Genomic DNA, 17845 nt, shown 5'->3' on the forward strand with positions numbered 1-17845 from the left:
AATTAATAATAAAGAATAACAACAATGACATGCGAAGAGCCAGTGCCTGCCTGCGAACCCCAGCTCCTGCTGCAGGCTGGAACCCAAGAGGCAAAGCCAAAACCAAAGGATATATCCTGGTTCCTCGGGTCGGATGCTGTATCCCTCCTCATCCAGCTCGGGTGAGTTCTGGATAAGGAACAAAAAAACCAGGAAAATGAGGAGCATTAATTCCTATGGGAAAGGATGTCCTGCACAGCCCAACCCCCTGGGGCCACACAGAGCAAAGGGCGCCTCACATTCCAGGATTCATTTTGCAGAAAAGCTTTAATCCTTGTTTATAATTCAAACTTTTCTCTGACTAAACTGCAAGATCCCGTGGGCCAGGACAGAGCTCTCCAGGGCCACCTCATCCCTGGGAATTCCGGCTGGCCTGAAGGTATGGAACTGGGGTCTGGATTGAGCCGATTTCACCCAAAAAGCCCCAAATGAGTGTGGGAAGTGCCAGGGATTGCCATGGGATGCAGCTGGAGGCAGGGCAGCTCCAGGGGACACTTACGTATCTGTCCCAGTCGATCTCCGCATAAAATCCATTTGGGGCTCCGTTGGTTTTCTTCTGGAAAGGAAAATTCCCACGGTTCGAAGGGAGGAAGCAGGAGCACAGCACATCCCAGAGATGCTGCTGCTGTTATTCCACACCCACACCAGAAACCCAACAGCATTCCCCATCTCTGGAACTTTCCCATCCCAGAGAGATGAAAGGAGGGAGTTTTTTGAATATTCCTTAGGTGGGCATCTAAACATTCCTTAGGGAAAAGTGAGGAAAGGGCCGTTTCTCCCCGTGCTGGGATCTTCCAGCCCTGGGGGAGCTCCCAATGCCAGTCAAGCAGGAAAACTTGTGGGGAAATATTTCCTGGGGGATAAAACCCCTTCCCCAAGAAAGGGCAACCCCAAGAAGGCTTCAGATCCCGTTATCCCGCGTGCCAGGCGTTGTGATTGGGGATGGAGCAGTGGGATGAGTCCGTGCCATGAAACACCAACACACACAGGAACTGCTGCTTGGGATGGAGAGAATTCCCAAATTCTGGTTTGGAAGAGGCCCCAGCCATCCACCACCTCTGGCAACCCTTTCCTGGTTGGCTCTGGGCACCCAAACCCATCCAAAGTCCCATGGCCACCACGATTTTGGGCACCTCAATGGGAGAATCCCATGGGATGGTTCCCTTGAGCTTCCAGAGGGACCATTCCCATCCCAGCTCCCTGCCAAGGGTCTGGCAGGATGCACTCCCTGACCCAGGGCTGGATGCAGCCCCTCACCTCGGCACGGAGCAGCTTCTTTGGAAGCTCAGCTGGGGAAAACCTCCTCTGGATTCTGATCTGGGGGAAAACCTCCTCTGGATTCTGATCTGGGGGAAAACCCACCCTGGATTCTGATCTGGGGGAAAACCCACCCTGGATTCTGTTCTGGGGGAAAACCCACCCTGGATTCTGTGCCGGGGGAAAACCCACCCTGGATTCTGTGCCGGGGGAAAACCCACCCTGGATTCTGTGCCAGGGGAAAACCCACCCTGGATTCTGATCTGGGGGAAAACCTCCTCTGGATTCTGATCTGGGGGAAAACCTCCTCTGGATTCTGTGCCGGGGGAAAACCCACCCTGGATTCTGTGCCAGGGGAAAACCCACCCTGGATTCTGATCTGGGGGAAAACCTCCTCTGGATTCTGATCTGGGGGAAAACCCACCCTGGATTCTGATCTGGGGGAAAACCCACCCTGGATTCTGGGGGAAAACCCACCCTGGATTCTGGGGGAAAACCCACCCTGGATTCTGTTGCGGAGGAAAACCTCAACTGGATTATGTTCTGTGGGAAAACCCACTCTGGATTATGTTCTGGGGGAAAACCCACCCTGGATTCTGTGCCGGGGGAAAACCCACCCTGGATTCTGTGCCGGAGGAAAACCTCAACTGGATTATGTTCTGTGAGAAAACCCACTCTGGATTCTGTTCCAGGGGAAAACCCACCCTGGATTCTGTTCTGGGGAAAAACCCACTCTGGATTTGGTTCCAGGGGAAAGCCCAGTCTGGATCCTGTGGGATAGCCCACTCTGGATTCTGATCTGTGGCAAAACCCACTCTGGATTCTGTTCTGTGGAAAAACCCACTCTGGATTTGATTCCAGGGGAAAACCCACCCTGGATTCTGTTCTGGGGGAAAACCCACTCTGGATTCTGTGGGAAAACCTCCTCTGGATTCTGTTCTGGGGGAAAATCCACTCAATTCTGTGGGAAAACCCACCCTGGATTCTGTTCCGGGGCAAACCCACTCTGGATTCTGTTCCGTGGCAATTCTGGGTGCTGTTCCAGGGGATTCCTGCTTTTCCCCTATCCACTTTTATTTAACCCCATTTCCACGGCCTGGCTGACCCTAAAGGCTTTTTCCTCCACTCTGCATTCCAAAGCAAGGGTGGCTCCCTGTTTTCCCAGCTCAGTTTTCCTTACCCCGTTTTTATTTCCTCCTTCCCGCGTGCCCTCGGCTTTGCTATTGGAAGTTGGATCATTGGCATGAGGGCTGGGCTGCTGCAAGGGTGGGGGTGGCAGAAAAAGGGTTAAAATATCTGCTCCCTGGGCTGGGTTTTTTTTGGGTTTCTTTTCAAACGCACAAAATGAAGTTTTAGGAACTAGGGAACACGGATTTGTCAGGAGAGGAAGGCTCAGCTGTGGCTCCACCAGGATTGAAGGTGGATTTTCCTGTGGGCTCTATTCAGCAGTCAGGCTTTGCCTCCTGGCCACTCCAGTGGCTGCAAAAATTATGTGGAAAAGGGTCTGGAGGATGAAAAATTATATTAAATGTCTCCATCACCAACACCTCCAGGAGCTTGGTTTTATTCCCTAAAAATTGCATTTCTGCATCCTTGGAGAGGACACCTGAGGTCCCTCTGCCCACACCTGGCGAGGAAAAGCTGCTCGTGGGATTTCTGCTGGAAGAGGGAACAACCTGGGGCTGTTCCCTGGATATTCACAGAATTAAAATTGTGAAAAAGCCTCCAGGATCATCCAGCCCAAGCTGTGCCCCATCCAGGTGTGGACACCTCCAGGGATGGGGACTCCAAACCTCCCTGAACAACTTTTCTGTGGAGCAATTCCTCCTGGTGTCCAACCTAAACCTGCTATTTATTAATTTATCCAGCCTAAACCTGCTATTTATTAATTTATCCTGCCTAAACCTGCTATTTATTAATTTATCCAGCATAAACCTGCTATTTATTAATTTATCTCTGCTGAATAGAGCCCTGCTGAAGGCATTACATTTACTTTCATCTCTATTTCCTAACAAGCAGCTTAAAAACGCAGGGAGTGCCCAAAGCTGAGGATTTTGGGTCAGACTGGGGGGAAACGGAAGTGATTTCTTGCAAGGAGCAGTTTGGTCCCCTAGATTTTTATGTTTTTAAAAGATACCCCAGCACTGCTCTCCCTGCTGAGCCTCACAAGGGACTCGTCTTTGTTTTGAGGTGAAATTCTAAAATCTGGATTTGCTGAAGAAATAAAGCCCAGGCTGAACCCAGAATATTTTTGATATCAAACACTAAAAGAGACAGGGCCCATCTCCTACCCAGCTCTAGCAGGGACGTTTCAGTCTAACACCAGGAATAAAAGCAGCAGTAATTCAAAGAAAAAACAACAAAAAAAAAAAACAAACACCAAACCAAACCACAAACATCTCCTTGTTTTCAGGTTAATATAGAAAATAAAAATAGAGGCTGGAAACAGCTGCTCTGGCAATGAACTCCTCAGGCAGCAAATCTGGCCCAAGCCAATTAGCAGGGGTGGAAACGAGGATGAGGAGCTGGGCTTTAGCAGGACACCTGCTCCCTCTGCCCCTGGCACTCCTCAGGTCTCCTTCGGTTGGGATTTGCACAGGAAATCAAAAGGTTCTGTTGGTGTTTTTACAGGAAACCTGGAATTTGCCTTTTTTTTTTACATTTATTTTCTATATTAAACAGAAAACTGCCCACAAATGCTGACGGTGGTGGAAGGGGAGGTGACACTGGGCAATACTCACGATGCCATCCCTGTCCGGTGACCCTCTGGAAAGAGCAGAGAAAGGAGCTGTGTTAGTGCCCAGACCACCCCCAATTAACTCGTGGAAATTGGGTTTTAAATGAGTTCACGGCAGCAAAAACCAGAATTATCGGCACATCCGAGTTTCCTGCTCCTCGTGGAACCCATGCAAGGTCACAGAATTTTTTCCCTGGTGTTATCAGCTGATTAATTTTGGGTTTATCAGGAAATAAAGTGCTGGGGCTGGCTCCTGCAGCATCCCACAGGCACATCCCTGCCCCGTGTCCGTCCTTTCCAGGGCACGGAAATCCCTTCTGGAGGAATTTCCAGGCCTTGATCTGCCAGAGGGGATTGAGGCTCCCCAGGGACCCTAATCCCCAGCTGCTGGTGGGATTTGGGATCTGGGCTGGGTCATGGGATGCTGGGATTTAGGGAATTCAAATATCCATGGAATCCAAACAGGCTCCTCCACCTCCCGAGCTCCCAGGGATGTGCCACCAGCTCACACCCGGCTCAGGCATCACCAAAATCCTGCTGGAGTTCCCTGTTCCACAGGGAACAGCTCCAGCCCTGAAAGCTTTCCAATCAATCCATGCCACTTCCCATCTCTCCTGTTTAGGCTCCACCTCTTTGAGCAAAATTCCCTGAAATCCTTTGGAAGTGGCAAAATTCCCTTCTGCTTTTATGTTTCCCCTCCCTGCGCGATCCCCAGCGCCGGAGGTGTCACCTCCTGCTCCCATCCCGGCTGGAATGGCCGGGGAGCCCCTCCCCAGGTGGGGGAGAAGCAGCAGCTCCAGCAGAACCATCCCAGACCCAGGAGCAGCTCCGGCAGAACCATCCCAGACCCAGGAGCAGCTCCGGCAGAACCATCCCAGACCCAGGAGCAGCTCCAGAACCATCCCAGACCCAGGAGCAGCTCCGGCAGAACCATCCCAGACCCAGGAGCAGCTCCGGCAGAACCATCCCAGACCCAGCAGCAGCTCCAGCAGAACCATCCCAGAACCAAGAGCAGCTCCAGGACCCCAGCGCGGTGTCCTGCCAGGGTGGTGGCCCGGCCGGGGTGACCGCAGGGCGAGGCATCCCTGCCTTCTCTCCCTGTTCCATCCCCTTCCTTCCTTCCCTTCTCTCCCGGTTCCATCCCTTCCCTTCCGTCCTCTCCTGGTTCCATCCCCCTCTCTCCTCTCCCGGTTCCATCCATCCCTTCCCTCTCTCCCGGTTCCATCCCTTTTTTCTCTCCCTCTCTCCTCTCCCGGTTCCATCCCTTTTTTCTCTCTCTCTCTCTCCCGGTTCCATCCCTTTCTTCCCTCTCTCCTCTCCCGGTTCCATCCCTTTCTTCCCTCTCTCTCCTCTCCCGGTTCCATCCCTTCCCTCTCTCTCTCCTCTCCCGGTTCCATCCCTTCCCTCTCTCTCTCCTCTCCCGGTTCCATCCCCTTCTTCCCTCTCTCCTCTCCCGGTTCCATCCCTCCCTTCCCTCTCTCCTCTCCCGGTTCCTTGGAGAGCTCCCAAAGCCCTTGGGGTGGTGACCGCACCGTGACCCCGCGGTGCTAATTACCGCTGCTGCTAATTGCAGCGTCCTCCCCGGCACCCGGAGCCCGCCCGGCCCCGGCAGCCGCTTCCCACGGCGGGGAGCAGCGGGACGGATCCCAGCGCTGGCTCCGGCGGATTTCCAGGAGCAGGAGAAGCAAGGAGCATCATTCCCACCCAGCGCGATAAACGATGGATGAATCCCCGGCCAGCTGGAGCTCGCTGGAGGGATGCCACCACCCCGGGGTGGCAGGGTGGCACCTCGGGCTGCCCGTCCCTCTCCGGGGCGTGCTCCGCGGGCACCCCGCTCTCTGCAGCAGGGAGAGGTGCCAGTGCCACCGGGGCCACCTGGCCAGGCCTGTCCCTTGGCACGGGAAACCTCCAAGCAGCTCCCACCAGCACATGGAACAGCTCAGGGGAACGAATCCAAACGGAATAAAAGGAAAAAACTCGGAATTTCTGCCGACAGACACGAAACACCCCAGCAGAGCTGCAGGAGGGGACTCCCTGCTGCCTGTCCCCTCTGTCCCCAGGACATGGTGGCACAGGCTCCTCGGCCACAGCACCTGGGGACATCCACCCCAAAGCCACAGCAGTGGTGGCTGAGAATCATGGAATTGTTGGGGTTGGAAAACCCCTCTGGGATCATCAACCCCAACCATCCCCAGCACTGCCAAGGCCACCTCAGGTCCCCAGGTGCCACATCCACATGGATTTTAAATCCCTTCCAGGGATGGGGACTCCTGGGCAGCTCTGCCAGGGCTGGAGAACCTTTCCAGGAAGGAATTTTGCCAAAATCCACCCTGAGCTGCCCTGGCCCAGCCCGGGGCCGTTCCCTCTCCTCCTGGAGCAGATCCCAAACCTCTCCTGGCAGGAGCTGTGCAGAGCCAGAAGGTCCCTGAGCCTCCTTTGCTCCAGGCTGAGCCCCCTCAGCTCCTCAGGGATTCTCCAGCCCCCTCAGCTCCCTCAGGGATTCTCCAGCCCCCTCAGCTCCTCAGGGATTCTCCATTTCCTTCCCAGCTCCTCAGGGATTCTCCAGCCCCCTCAGCTCCTCAGGGATTCTCCAGCCCCTTCAGCTCCTCAGGGATTCTCCAGCTCCCTCAGCTCCCTCAGGGATTCTCCAGCCCCTTCCCAGCTCCTCAGGGATTCTCCAGCCCCCTCAGCTCCTCAGGGATTCTCCAGCCCCCTCAGCTCCCTCAGGGATTCTCCAGCTCCCTCAGCTCCTCAGGGATTGTCCAGCCCCTTCCCGGCTCCCTCAGGGATTCTCCAGCCCCTTCCTGGCTCCCTCAGGGATTCTCCAGCCCCCTCAGCTCCTCAGGGATTCTCCAGCCCCTTCCCGGCTCCCTCAGGGATTCTCCAGCTCCCTCAGCTCCTCAGGGATTCTCCATTCCCTTCCCAGCTCCCTCAGCCTCTCCTGGAGCTCCAGACTCTCCCCAGGCCGGGCTCAGTCCCCCCCCAGCATCTCCCAGCCAGATGTGGGAAGAATCCCGTGCCAGATGTTTTCTGGGAAGTGAAATCCCTGTGCTGCCCCTTCCCCAGCCACCAAACCCGGCTCAAGCATCCGCGTCAATGGAATTTGCAGCTCCAGCGAGCTCTGAAGGCGCGCAGGAATCCGCCCCAACCCCGCGTCCTCCTTCTCCACCGGCCCCCAAAAATCCCCCCCGGAGCTCCCAGGAAATCCCAAATTTGCTGCAGCAGCAGGGGCACAGCTGGGATGGGTTCGGGGACCACACTCCAGCCCAGGACGCCGAGGGATGCCCCAAATTCCTGCCTCAAAGCTCGTTAAAGTCGGATGAGCTGCCATCAACTCACGTGGAATCCGTGTCCTTTTCTTTCCTGCGTATGCCAAAGGCCTTCCTGGTGCGTTTCTTCAGTCCTGGGGGGAAGAACACAGAGAAAATGCAAAAATTAACGTGACCCCTCCAATAAATCCTCCTCGGAGTTCCCCATTGTCTCACCGGCCGCCGTCCAAATGAGGTGAAAACAGGGAAGAGGCAGAGCCACGGGAATCTCGGAATTCCGGGACATTTTTGGACATTTATTTGTTCATTTAATGGTTATTAAATCCTTCCCAGTGTGTGGGACTGAGTTATGTCCCACTTAATATTTGTTTCCCAGTTCTTATTTCCCAGTTAATTGTTTCCCAGTTCTTATTTCCCAGTTAATTGTTTCCCAGTTCTTATTTCCCAGTTAATTGTTTCCCAGTTCTTATTTCCCAGTTAATTGTTTCCCAATTAACATTTCCCACTCAGTATTTGTTTCAGTTATTATTTCCTACTCAATATTTGCTTCACAGTTATCATTGCCCATTAATTGTTCCACCATTATTATTTCCCAGTTAATATTTTTCTTCCCACAGTCATTGCTTCCCAGTTAGTATTTACTTCCCAGTTAACACTTTTTAATTAACACATTTTATTTTTTCCCTCACAGTTAATTGTTTCACACTCAGTATTTCCCAATTAATATTTCTCAGCTCAATATTTCTCACTCAATATTTTTTCCCAGTTAATATTTATTGCACAATTAATATTTCCCAGTTAATTTACCCCCCCAGTTAATATTTCCCAGTTAATATTTCCTAGCTAATTTACCCCCCAGTTAATATTTCCCAGTTAATATTCCCCCCAGTTAATATTTCCCAGTTAACATTTTTCACTCAATATTTGTGTCACAGTTAATATCTGTTTCCCAGTTAATATTTCTCACTCAACATTTGTGTCACAGTTAATGTTTCCCAGTTAACATTTCTCACTCAATATTTGTGTCACAGTTAATATTTGTTTCCCAGTTAATATTTCTCACTCAATATTTGTTTCCCGGTCATTACTTCCCAGTTAGCATTCATTTCCCAATTAATATCCTTTTCCACATTTAATTATTTTTTTCCCCACAGTTAATTGTTTCACAGTCAATATCTCATAATTACTATTTCCCACTCGATATTTGGTTCCCAATAGATGATTCCAGTCAATATTTTGGGGGGCTTGCTCTCGGCGCCCCTGTCCAAAGGCAGCGCTCCTTCTCCCGTTCCCAAAAGTCCTCCTGGTCCCGTCCCTGGGAGCCACCGGCAGAGGGACACGGCTGCTGGGGACAACCCCAGCCCGGCGCTTCCCAGGAGCTCCGAATCCCTGGCACAGGAAAATCCCCAAGTTTTTGGGAGCGGGGGCTGAGCCGAGGTTGGGATTTGCTCCTCCAGCTCCCTCCAGGAGCTTTTGGGGCTGAAGCTCCCCAGGACCCATCCTGGCAAGACTCAGACTTCTAAAGAGCAGCCAAACCTTCTCCACCAAGAGAATGACCAAACTTTCTCCACCAAGGGCAGCCAAACCTACTCCACCAACAAGAAACCAAACCTACTCCACCAACAAGAAACCAAATCTTCTCCACCAACAAGAAACCAAATCTTCTCCACCAAGTAAGAGCAACCAAACTTTCTCCACTAAGAAACCAAACCTTCTCCACCAAGGATGACCAAACCTTCTCCATCAAGAGGGCGACCAAACCTTCTCCACTACGGGCAACCCAAACTTTCTCCACCAAGAAAGAGTGACCCAATCTTCTCCACCGAGAGGGCAGCCAAACCTTCTCCACCAAGGGCAGCCAAATCTTCTCCACCAACAAGAAACCAAACCTTCTCCACCGAGAAAGGGCAACCAAACCTTCTCCACCGAGAAAGGGCAACCAAACCTTCTCCACCGAGAAGAAACCAAACCTTCTCCACTGAGAGAGCGATCAAACCTTCTCCACCAAGAAAGAGCAACCAAACCTTCTCCACCGAGAAGAAACCAAACCTTCTCCACCAAGAGAGCGATCAAACCTTCTCCACCAAGAAAGAGCAAACAAACTTTCTCCACCAAGGATGACCAAACCTTCTCCATCAAGAGAGCGACCAAACCTTCTCCACCGAGAGAGAGCAGCCAAACCTTCCTTCTCTCCATTCCTAATATTGGGTTGGGATTCCACAAATTCTGGCCAAATCCCATTTTCCTTCATGTTCCTCCTCTCCAATCCCAATGTCGGGTTAGGATTCCCAATTCTGCATAAATCCCATTCGCCTTCTGAGTCCTCCTCCCCCAAATTTGGGTTGGGATTCGGCCACAAACTCTGCATAAATCCCATTTTCCTCCAGGTTACTCCTCTCCAATCCCAAAACTGGGTTGGGATTTCAGCGACAAACACTGAATAAATCCCATTTTCCTCCAGATTCCATCTCTCAATTCCCAATATTGGGTTGGAATTCCCAATTCTGGATAAATCCCATTTTCCTTTGTGTTCCTCCCCTCCCAAAACGGTTCAGATTCCTGCCAGAAACTCTGGCTAAATCCCATTTTCCTTCAGATTCCTCCTCTCCAATCCCAAAATTGGATTGGGATTCCCACAAATTCTGGATAAATCCCATTTTCCTTCATGTTCCTCCTCTCCAATCCCAAAATTGGGTTGGGGTTCCACAAATTCTGCATAAATCCCATTTTCCCTCATATTCCTCCCCTCCCAAATTTGGGTCCAGATTCCTGCCACAAACTCTGGATATATATTATAGTATCTAATGTCATTATATTAATTAAAATACATAATATTCTATATACTCAATTTTATTATTCAATCTTTTATAATATATGCAATGTTATATATTTATAGATTGCATTTTCTAGTATTTTATGATCCATTTATTATTACATTCTATTATTCGATATTCTTTATACTGCATTATATATAGTATTTTATAGTCTGTATTATTTTATAGCATTTTCTATTACTTCATATATATGATACAAAATAAAATATCTAAAATATATAATGTATTATTTTATTGCTTATAATATGATATATACTTTATATAATGCATTTTACAATATTTTATATGTTATTAATGATATTAATTATTAAATATTAATTAATTTAGGCTGCACTTTTAATGATTTCCATGCTAAATTATTTGATATATTTATTTAATTTATTTCTGGGGCTGCTTGAAATCCTTGCTGTGCCTGAGGGAGGGAAATCTCATCCTTCCTGCTCCAATTATCCCCAAATTCCCGTGATTTGCCACAAATTAATGCCAACCCGAGCTGCTCAATTCTTGACTGAGAGTAGGTGGAGAATTTTAAATTTTTTTTCCTCAATAAGTCATAAAAAAAACCACAAACACCAAAAAAACCCCACCTAAACACAAATGACACCAAAGAAAAATAGAATTAAAATGGGGGGAAAAAATATAGAGCTAGAAGGGGCAAAAAGGAGAATTAAAAATGGGGCAAAAAGGAGAATTAAAAATGGGGCAAAAAGGAGAATTAAAAATGGGGCAAAAAATAGAGTTAAAGCGGGGGAAGAATTTGTTCCAGATTGGGGCTTTTGGGTTTTTCATCCCAAAATTTGGCGGAAAAATAAAAGAAAATAATCATGGGCATGGGCTGGGGTTATTGAAATTAGTGAAAAAAAAATCAGCTGCCAGGGAAAAATGGGAAAATTATATAGGAAAATAAATAAATATATATATATATATGGGGAAATAAATAAATAAATACACGTATGGGAAGATAAATCCCTATATATATATGGGGAAACAAATCCCTAAATATATATATGTTTTAATATATGGGAAAATAAATCCCTATATATACATTAATGGGAAAAGAAATACATATATATATATGGGAAAATACATATATATATATATGGGAAAATAAATACATATATATATGGGAAAATACATATATATATATATGGGAAAATAAATACATATATATATATATGGGAAAATAAATACATATATATATATATGGGAAAATAAATACATATATATATGGGAAAATAAATACATATATATATATGGGAAAATAAATACATATATATATATGGGAAAATAAATACATATATATATATAGGCTCGGGAGCAGCTCTGGATTCCCTCCAACCCCAGAGCAGGACTGGGATTCCTGCCACGAACTCCGGATAAATCCCATTTTCCTTCCTGTTCCTGTTCCTCCTCTCCCAAAACTGGGTTGGGATTCCAACCACCAACCCTGCATAAATCCCATTTTCCTTCAGATTCCTCCTCTCCAATCCCAAAACTGGCTTGGGATTCTGGCCACAAATTCTGGATAAATCCCATTTTCCTTTGTGTTCCTCCTCCCCCAAAACTGGGTCCAGATTCCTGCCACAAATTCTGCATAAATCCCATTTTCCTTCATGGTCCTCCTTTCCCAAATTTGGGTTGGGATTCCTGCCACAGACTCCGGATAAATCCCATTTTACTTCATATTCCTCCTCTCCAATCCCAAAATGGGGTTGGGATTCCAGCCATAACCTCTGGATAAATCCCATTTTCCTTCCTGTTCCTCCTCTCCCAAAACTGGGTTGGTATCTCTGCTAGAAAATCTGGATAAATCCCATTTTCCTTCAGATTCCTCCTTTCCAATCCCAAAACGGGGTTGGGATTCCCACCATAACCTCTAGATAAATCCCATTTTCCTCCAGATTCCTCCTCTCCCAAATTTGGGTCCAGATTCCTGCCACAAATTCTGGCTAAATCCCATTTTACACCTCCAACAGCTCTGGGGGCTCAACATCAGCACTTCAGGCCGGATTTCACCCCAAATCCACGTTTTTTAGGGATAAAACCCCCTCTGGAGGGGTCCAAGGTGAGCAGCCCCGACCTCACCTGGAATTCTTTTTTTCCTGGGAGTGACTCGCCCAGGAAATTCCTGCCTTGGCAGGAAATCCCAAATTCCTGCACCAGTTCCAGATGCCCGAGGGCACATGTTAAACCGGGCTCACCCCAAGGAGGAGTTTTGCCTTTGTTTTTTTTTTAAGGTTTTGCCTCATTTTTTCATGTTTTCCACTTCTTTCCCACAGGTTTTCCCCCTTTTTTTGGGTTTTGCCACGTTTTTTTCCCAGGTTTTGCCTCTTTTTTTTTTTTGTTGCTGTTGTGTTATTTTGGGGGCTTTTATGTTGATTTTTGAACCCCAAACCTGAGTGCTCCAGAGCTTTTTCCCACTTCTCTTCCAAGCTTTTCACTTCCAAGGCTTCGTTCCCACAAAATTCCTCCTTGACACCTCAAACCCACCTGGATCAGCCCCCCAAAAACATCCCAAAATTCTCCATGGACATCTTTGGTGGGATGTCCCCAACCCCCAGCCCATCCTGGGATACAAAGCAGCCAAATCCCTGGATCAGGCTCAGTATTTCCTGGGAAAAGAGGGGAAAAAATAAATCTTCTCCTACATCCTGAAAAAGTGATTTCCTTCCCAGTTCTGCAGAAAATTCCAGCAGGTCTGGAAAAATCCATCTCAGAGGGCAAAGATGGAGATGTCCTACACCAAGCCCTGCTTCTCCTTGGATCCGAGCTCAGGCCTGGATTTTTGATGGAACCCTGGAAAATCCAGCTCCAGACTCTGGGAATTTCCTGGGATGGTTTTGCTTGAATTCGTGATATTCCCTCAAAACTACTGGTGGCTTTCTCAGATCCAAACCCCAGATTTGCCTCCTCAAATCCAAACCCCCCAAATTTTACCTCCTCAAATCCAAACCCCAGATTTGCCTCCTCAAATCCAAACCCTCCCAATTTTACCTCCCCAAATCCCCCCCGGTTTTCCCGGATAATTTCCTTGCCGAGTCCTGCAGACAACGCCGAGCAGATCCGAACAAAAATTACTGAAATAAAGTCAATTTTCAGCCAACGAGAAGGATTTTTTTGGATGTGCCATTGAGGCCTCTGGGCCCAGCATTCCAAAACCAGAGACCACCGGGGATTCTAAAGATGATTCCAGGAAGATTTTCCCGGTTTGGATGCGACCGGAGGATCCCAGACTGGTTTGGGTTGGGAGGAACCTTAAATCCTGTCTCACCCCACCCCTGCCGTGGGCTGGGACAGCTCCCACTGTCCCCAGCTGGACAGAACATTCCATGGAAATTCCCTGAGCGACCAAACTCCACAGGCTGAAGAAACTCCAAAAAATTCCCACTCTGGGAAGCTTCTGCCCCACTGTGAGGTCTGGAGGAGCACCCCAGGAAAAGCAGGAACGGTTTCTCCAGAGGAGCCACGCCTGCTCCCGTCTCCCCAGAGCATTCCCAACTTCATCAAAGCCTCCCCACGCCCTGCGGGGAATTCCAAAAGGAGCCCGACCCGTTCCGTGGCCGGATTTTCGCCTCCACCACGTGCCCGGGGCGCTTCCGAGCGTTCCCGATGCCAGGGAACCTCCAAATCCCTCTTGTTCCACGCCTGGTGGCACCTCCCGGGGAATGGATCCCTGTCCCATCCCCACATCCCATCCAGAAGCAATTCTGGGGGGTTGGATCCCCATTCCATCCCCACTTCTCACCTGGAGGCATCTCCAGGGGGTTGGATCCCAATCCCAACCCTGCTTCCCATGGCACCTCCCTGGGGTTTGATCCCAATCCCAACCCACTTCCCACCCAGAGGCACCTCTGGGGGGTTGGAACTCCATCCCAACCCTGCTTGCCACCAGGAGGCATCTCCAGGGGGTTGGATCCCCATTCCAGCCCCACTTCCCATGGCACCTCAGGGGGTTTGATCCCCATCCCAATCCTGCTTCCCACCCTGAGGCACCTCCGGAGGGTTGGATCCCAATCCCATCCCCACTTCCCACCAGGAGGCATCTCCAGAGGGTTTGATCTCCATCCCATCCCCACTTCCCATGGCACCTCCAGGGGGTCTGATCCCCATCCCAACCCCACTTCCCACCCTGAGGCATCTCCAGGGGGTTTGATCCCCATCCCATCCCCACTTCCCACCAGGAGGCATCTCCAGGGGTTTGATCCCAATCCCAATCCCTCTTCCCCCCCTGAGTGAAACCAAACCCGGCAAAGCCATGGAATGCTCCTGCCCCATGGAAGTGGAGGAATTTCCATTCCTGGAGACACCTTCAGCGTCCTCCAGCAAGGCTGGGGGGCTGGGGAAAAAAAAAACCCTTTTGCTTGTTTTTTTTGGGGATATCATTGGGACTTTTAGGCATCCATGAACAAGAAACGTTTTTCTCGCATCTCCCAGAAGAATGACAAAATATTCCATATATTGAGCACAAATTGCTCATCCTGCGCCGTTCCCAACCCGGTGAATTCTCTTTTTTCCCAGGAAAAGGCTCCAAAGAGGATCCATGAGCCAGGTCCATCCTGCTGCCCATGGGTGGCCTCAGGTCCTGCACCCACCCTCCACTGCCAGCTCGGTGTCCACCACTCCAGCAGGACAAATGATTTAAAGAATTAATCACAGTACTAATTAAACCCCTTTAAGATGCTCTGCGAGGAACTCTCGGTGTTTTGAACACGTTTTAAAGCGTCAGCTCCAATTAAGCCACGCTTGTCAAAACCATGGAGTTAATTGTATTCATATTAAATAAATCTAAATATTCGATAAATATCATTTTATTTAAAAATTAAATAAGGGGCCAGAGTTTCGGTGGCATCTCAGATCGAAGTTTCACTCTCCCACAAATCCAGCCAATTTCCAACTATTTCAAAACTGAAAAAACCCAGGAATTAGTTCTCATTTCCCAACTTCTGTTCTAGGTTTGCATCAGCCACTTGGGGAACGTTTCGAGCTGTTTAATAATTCCGTTTTTATGATGAGTATTTAATTTTTCCCCGTGCATGACTGGGTCATGGAAGGTGATTCCACCTCTGCCAGATCCAGCCCTGGATCCATCTCCAAAACTCCTGCCAGGCCAAAACCCGCGAGGAATAAAACCAAACCCAAAAGAAACCCCAAACCCAAAAACCCCAAAGAGCCTCAAAACCCCAATTTCCTTCCCCCAAGCAGCCTGAAAACCGAATAAATAACTCCAAGCAAGGCCTACAAGGGGACAGCTCCAGTTTATCCACGAGAACTCCTCCCTGAACGCCGGAATTTCGGGAGCAGCCGGGATTTTAACGGCATTTTCCCCGCCATGACCTGCCTGTCGTGGGATGGCTTTGATGTCACGGGCTAAAATTAAAACCTCTCTGGCTTGTGACTCTCATCAGCACCCAGGAGAGCAGGGAAGGCTTTTCCTGGGATCTACAGCACAACAAAACTCATTTTCTTCCCACCAAACCCTCCAAAACCCGGCCCAGGAGAGGCCGAATTCCCGAGGCCAGGGAAGGATCCTGAACCCACAGAAATCCCACGGAGCCCCAGGCCTCTCCCGCTGAATTTGGGCAGGGGCAGCCCCAGATTTTGGGATAGTCCGGGGAGCGATTTCCCAATTTCTGCCTGTCATCCCGGGGAGCTCCCCGGCTTGGAAGAGGCTCCGCCGAGCCAGGCCCTGCTGCTGCCACCAACGGGCCAGAATTCCCCCAAAATTCCATCCATTTCGCTCCTGCTGGCCCTGGAGGATCCATTCCGCTAAAATAAAATTAAACCCGAGGCATCCTTCCCCTGCATCCTGCTCCAGAAGGAATTCAGATGATAAATAATAAAGGAGAGCTTTACATACGGCCGAGACAGACGACAGAGGATAAAATTCCTGTCATGCCCAGAGGCTTTTCCCACACAGGATCACACACAGCTCCCCGAAGCATCGGAGCCCAAATTCCCTCCTCATCCCTGTGGTTTTTGTTTTTAATGCCGAAAAACCCCGATCCAGCATCTCCGCGGCTCGGCAAGGAAAATAAAAATCATCTCGAGTCCGGATTCCCTCGTTTCCCACCGAAAGGATGCTCATCCACCCGGCCAAAAGCACCGAATCCCCTCCGGCAGCCGCGCATCCACAGCGGGATAAGAAAAAAATCGGGATTTCGGGATGCAAATCCCGGCGGAGGAAGCGACAGCTCGGCGGGATTAAAAAAAAAAAAAAAAAAAAAAAAAAAAAAATCGGGATTTCGGGATGCAAATGCCGGCGGAGGAAGCGGCAGCTGGGCGGAAAAGCGGGAATGGGCAGAGCCCGAGCTGCCGACCCAGGCTGGGGATGGAATTGCAGAGACCTGACGGGCTCGGGGCTCCATCACCGGCCCGGCGCTGGGCTCAGCCTCCGGCCCTCGGGATTAGGGGCAGCGGCGCATGGAGCGATTATTGAGGGAATCCTTGATTCGGGAAAGGCTCGAGCTCCCCCCAGCCCGCCAGCAGCCCGGGGGAGAAGGCGCCCGGCTCATCGCCTACCTTCCATCATGGTGGCAGAAGCGCATTCCTCAATTGCCGGGGAGCCTGGAAAAACGCAGGAGAGGGCGAGCCCCGCTCAGCAGCGCCCGGCCTCGGCTCTTCCCGGCCGGGAGGAGGAGGAGAGGAGGAGGAGGAGGAGGAAGGAGCGGGGAGCGCGGCTAGGGGCAGGCCATGGATGCTGCGCCTGTATCACCTCCAGCAGGGCGGGCGGAGGATGCTGCTCGCAGGAAGGGAGGGCGAGGCGCTGCTCACATGCGCGCTCGCTGCCGGCACACCCCCGGCAGCGCTCCAGCCTATTTCCCAGATTTTGGGGATTTTTTATTCCCCCCAACACACACACACACACGCTTGCCCCAAAAGCAGAGCCCCTGTGCGCACCCCGTGACGCACTTCCCCTGCCCTAATCCCACTGCGGGCAGCGCGATGGTTAATGCCCGGCCCTGCGGATCCGGGATCCGGGAAAAGGGATCCCGGGGGAAGAGGGGAAAGGGATCGGGGGAAAAGGGAAAGGGGAAAAAAAGGATCCCGGGGGAGGGAAAAAGGGATCCTGGAAAAAGGGGAAAAAAGGATCCCGGGGGAGGGAAAAAGGGGATCGGGGAAAAAGGGATCCCGGGGGAGGGAAAAAGGGGATCGGAGAAAAAGGGGATCGGGGAAAAGGAAAGGGGATTGGGAAAAGGGATCCAGGGAAAAAAAGGATCTCGGGGGGGGCGGAGGGAAGGGAAAGGGGATTGGGAAAAAGGATCCTGGAAAAAGGGGATTGGGGAAAAGGGATCCGGGAAAAAGGGGATTGGGGAAAAGGGATCCCGGGGGAAGAGGGGAAAGGGATTGGGGGAAAAGGGAAAGGGGAAAAAAAGGATCCCGGGGGAGGGAAAAAGGGATCCCGGAAAAAGGGGATCGGGAAAAGGGATCCAGGGAAAAGGAAAGGGGATCGGGAAAAGGGATCCAGGGAAAAAAAGGAACTCGGGGGGGAAGGGATCCCGGGGGGAAGGGAAAGGGGATCGGGAAAAAGGGATCCAGGGAAAAAGGGGATTGGGGAAAAGGGATCCCGGGAAAAAGGGATACGGGGGGGGGGGAAAAAGGGAAAGGAAAAAGGGGATCCCGGGGTGGAAAAAAAGGGATCCCGGGAAAGGGGATTGGGGAAAAGGGATCCGGGAAAAAAGGGGGATGGATCCCGGCTCAGGAGCAGCGGA

The 17845-nt window shown here is 50.4% G+C and overlaps 1 protein-coding gene across 1 annotated transcript in view; it reads right to left on the reverse strand.

Annotated features, from left to right (window-relative positions):
- The window catches only part of SGIP1 (SH3GL interacting endocytic adaptor 1), a 52297-nt gene extending 35751 nt beyond the window's left edge, over positions 1 to 16546 (reverse strand). Inside the window, exons 1-6 of the mRNA XM_085586112.1 lie at positions 15994 to 16546; positions 7373 to 7436; positions 4038 to 4062; positions 2477 to 2554; positions 539 to 595; positions 114 to 168 (exon numbers count right to left, since the gene is read on the reverse strand). Of these exons, the coding sequence (XP_085442238.1) occupies positions 114 to 168; positions 539 to 595; positions 2477 to 2554; positions 4038 to 4062; positions 7373 to 7436; positions 15994 to 16078 (364 nt within the window). The 5' untranslated portion in view covers positions 16079 to 16546. The remainder of the gene's footprint in view (positions 1 to 113; positions 169 to 538; positions 596 to 2476; positions 2555 to 4037; positions 4063 to 7372; positions 7437 to 15993) is intronic.
- Positions 16547 to 17845: the final 1299 nt, after the last annotated feature.

This window comes from Lonchura striata, chromosome 8 (genome assembly GCF_050655825.1).
Source record: "Lonchura striata isolate lonStrDom1 chromosome 8, ASM5065582v1, whole genome shotgun sequence".
In the NCBI taxonomy this organism is placed as follows: Eukaryota; Metazoa; Chordata; class Aves; order Passeriformes; family Estrildidae; genus Lonchura; species Lonchura striata.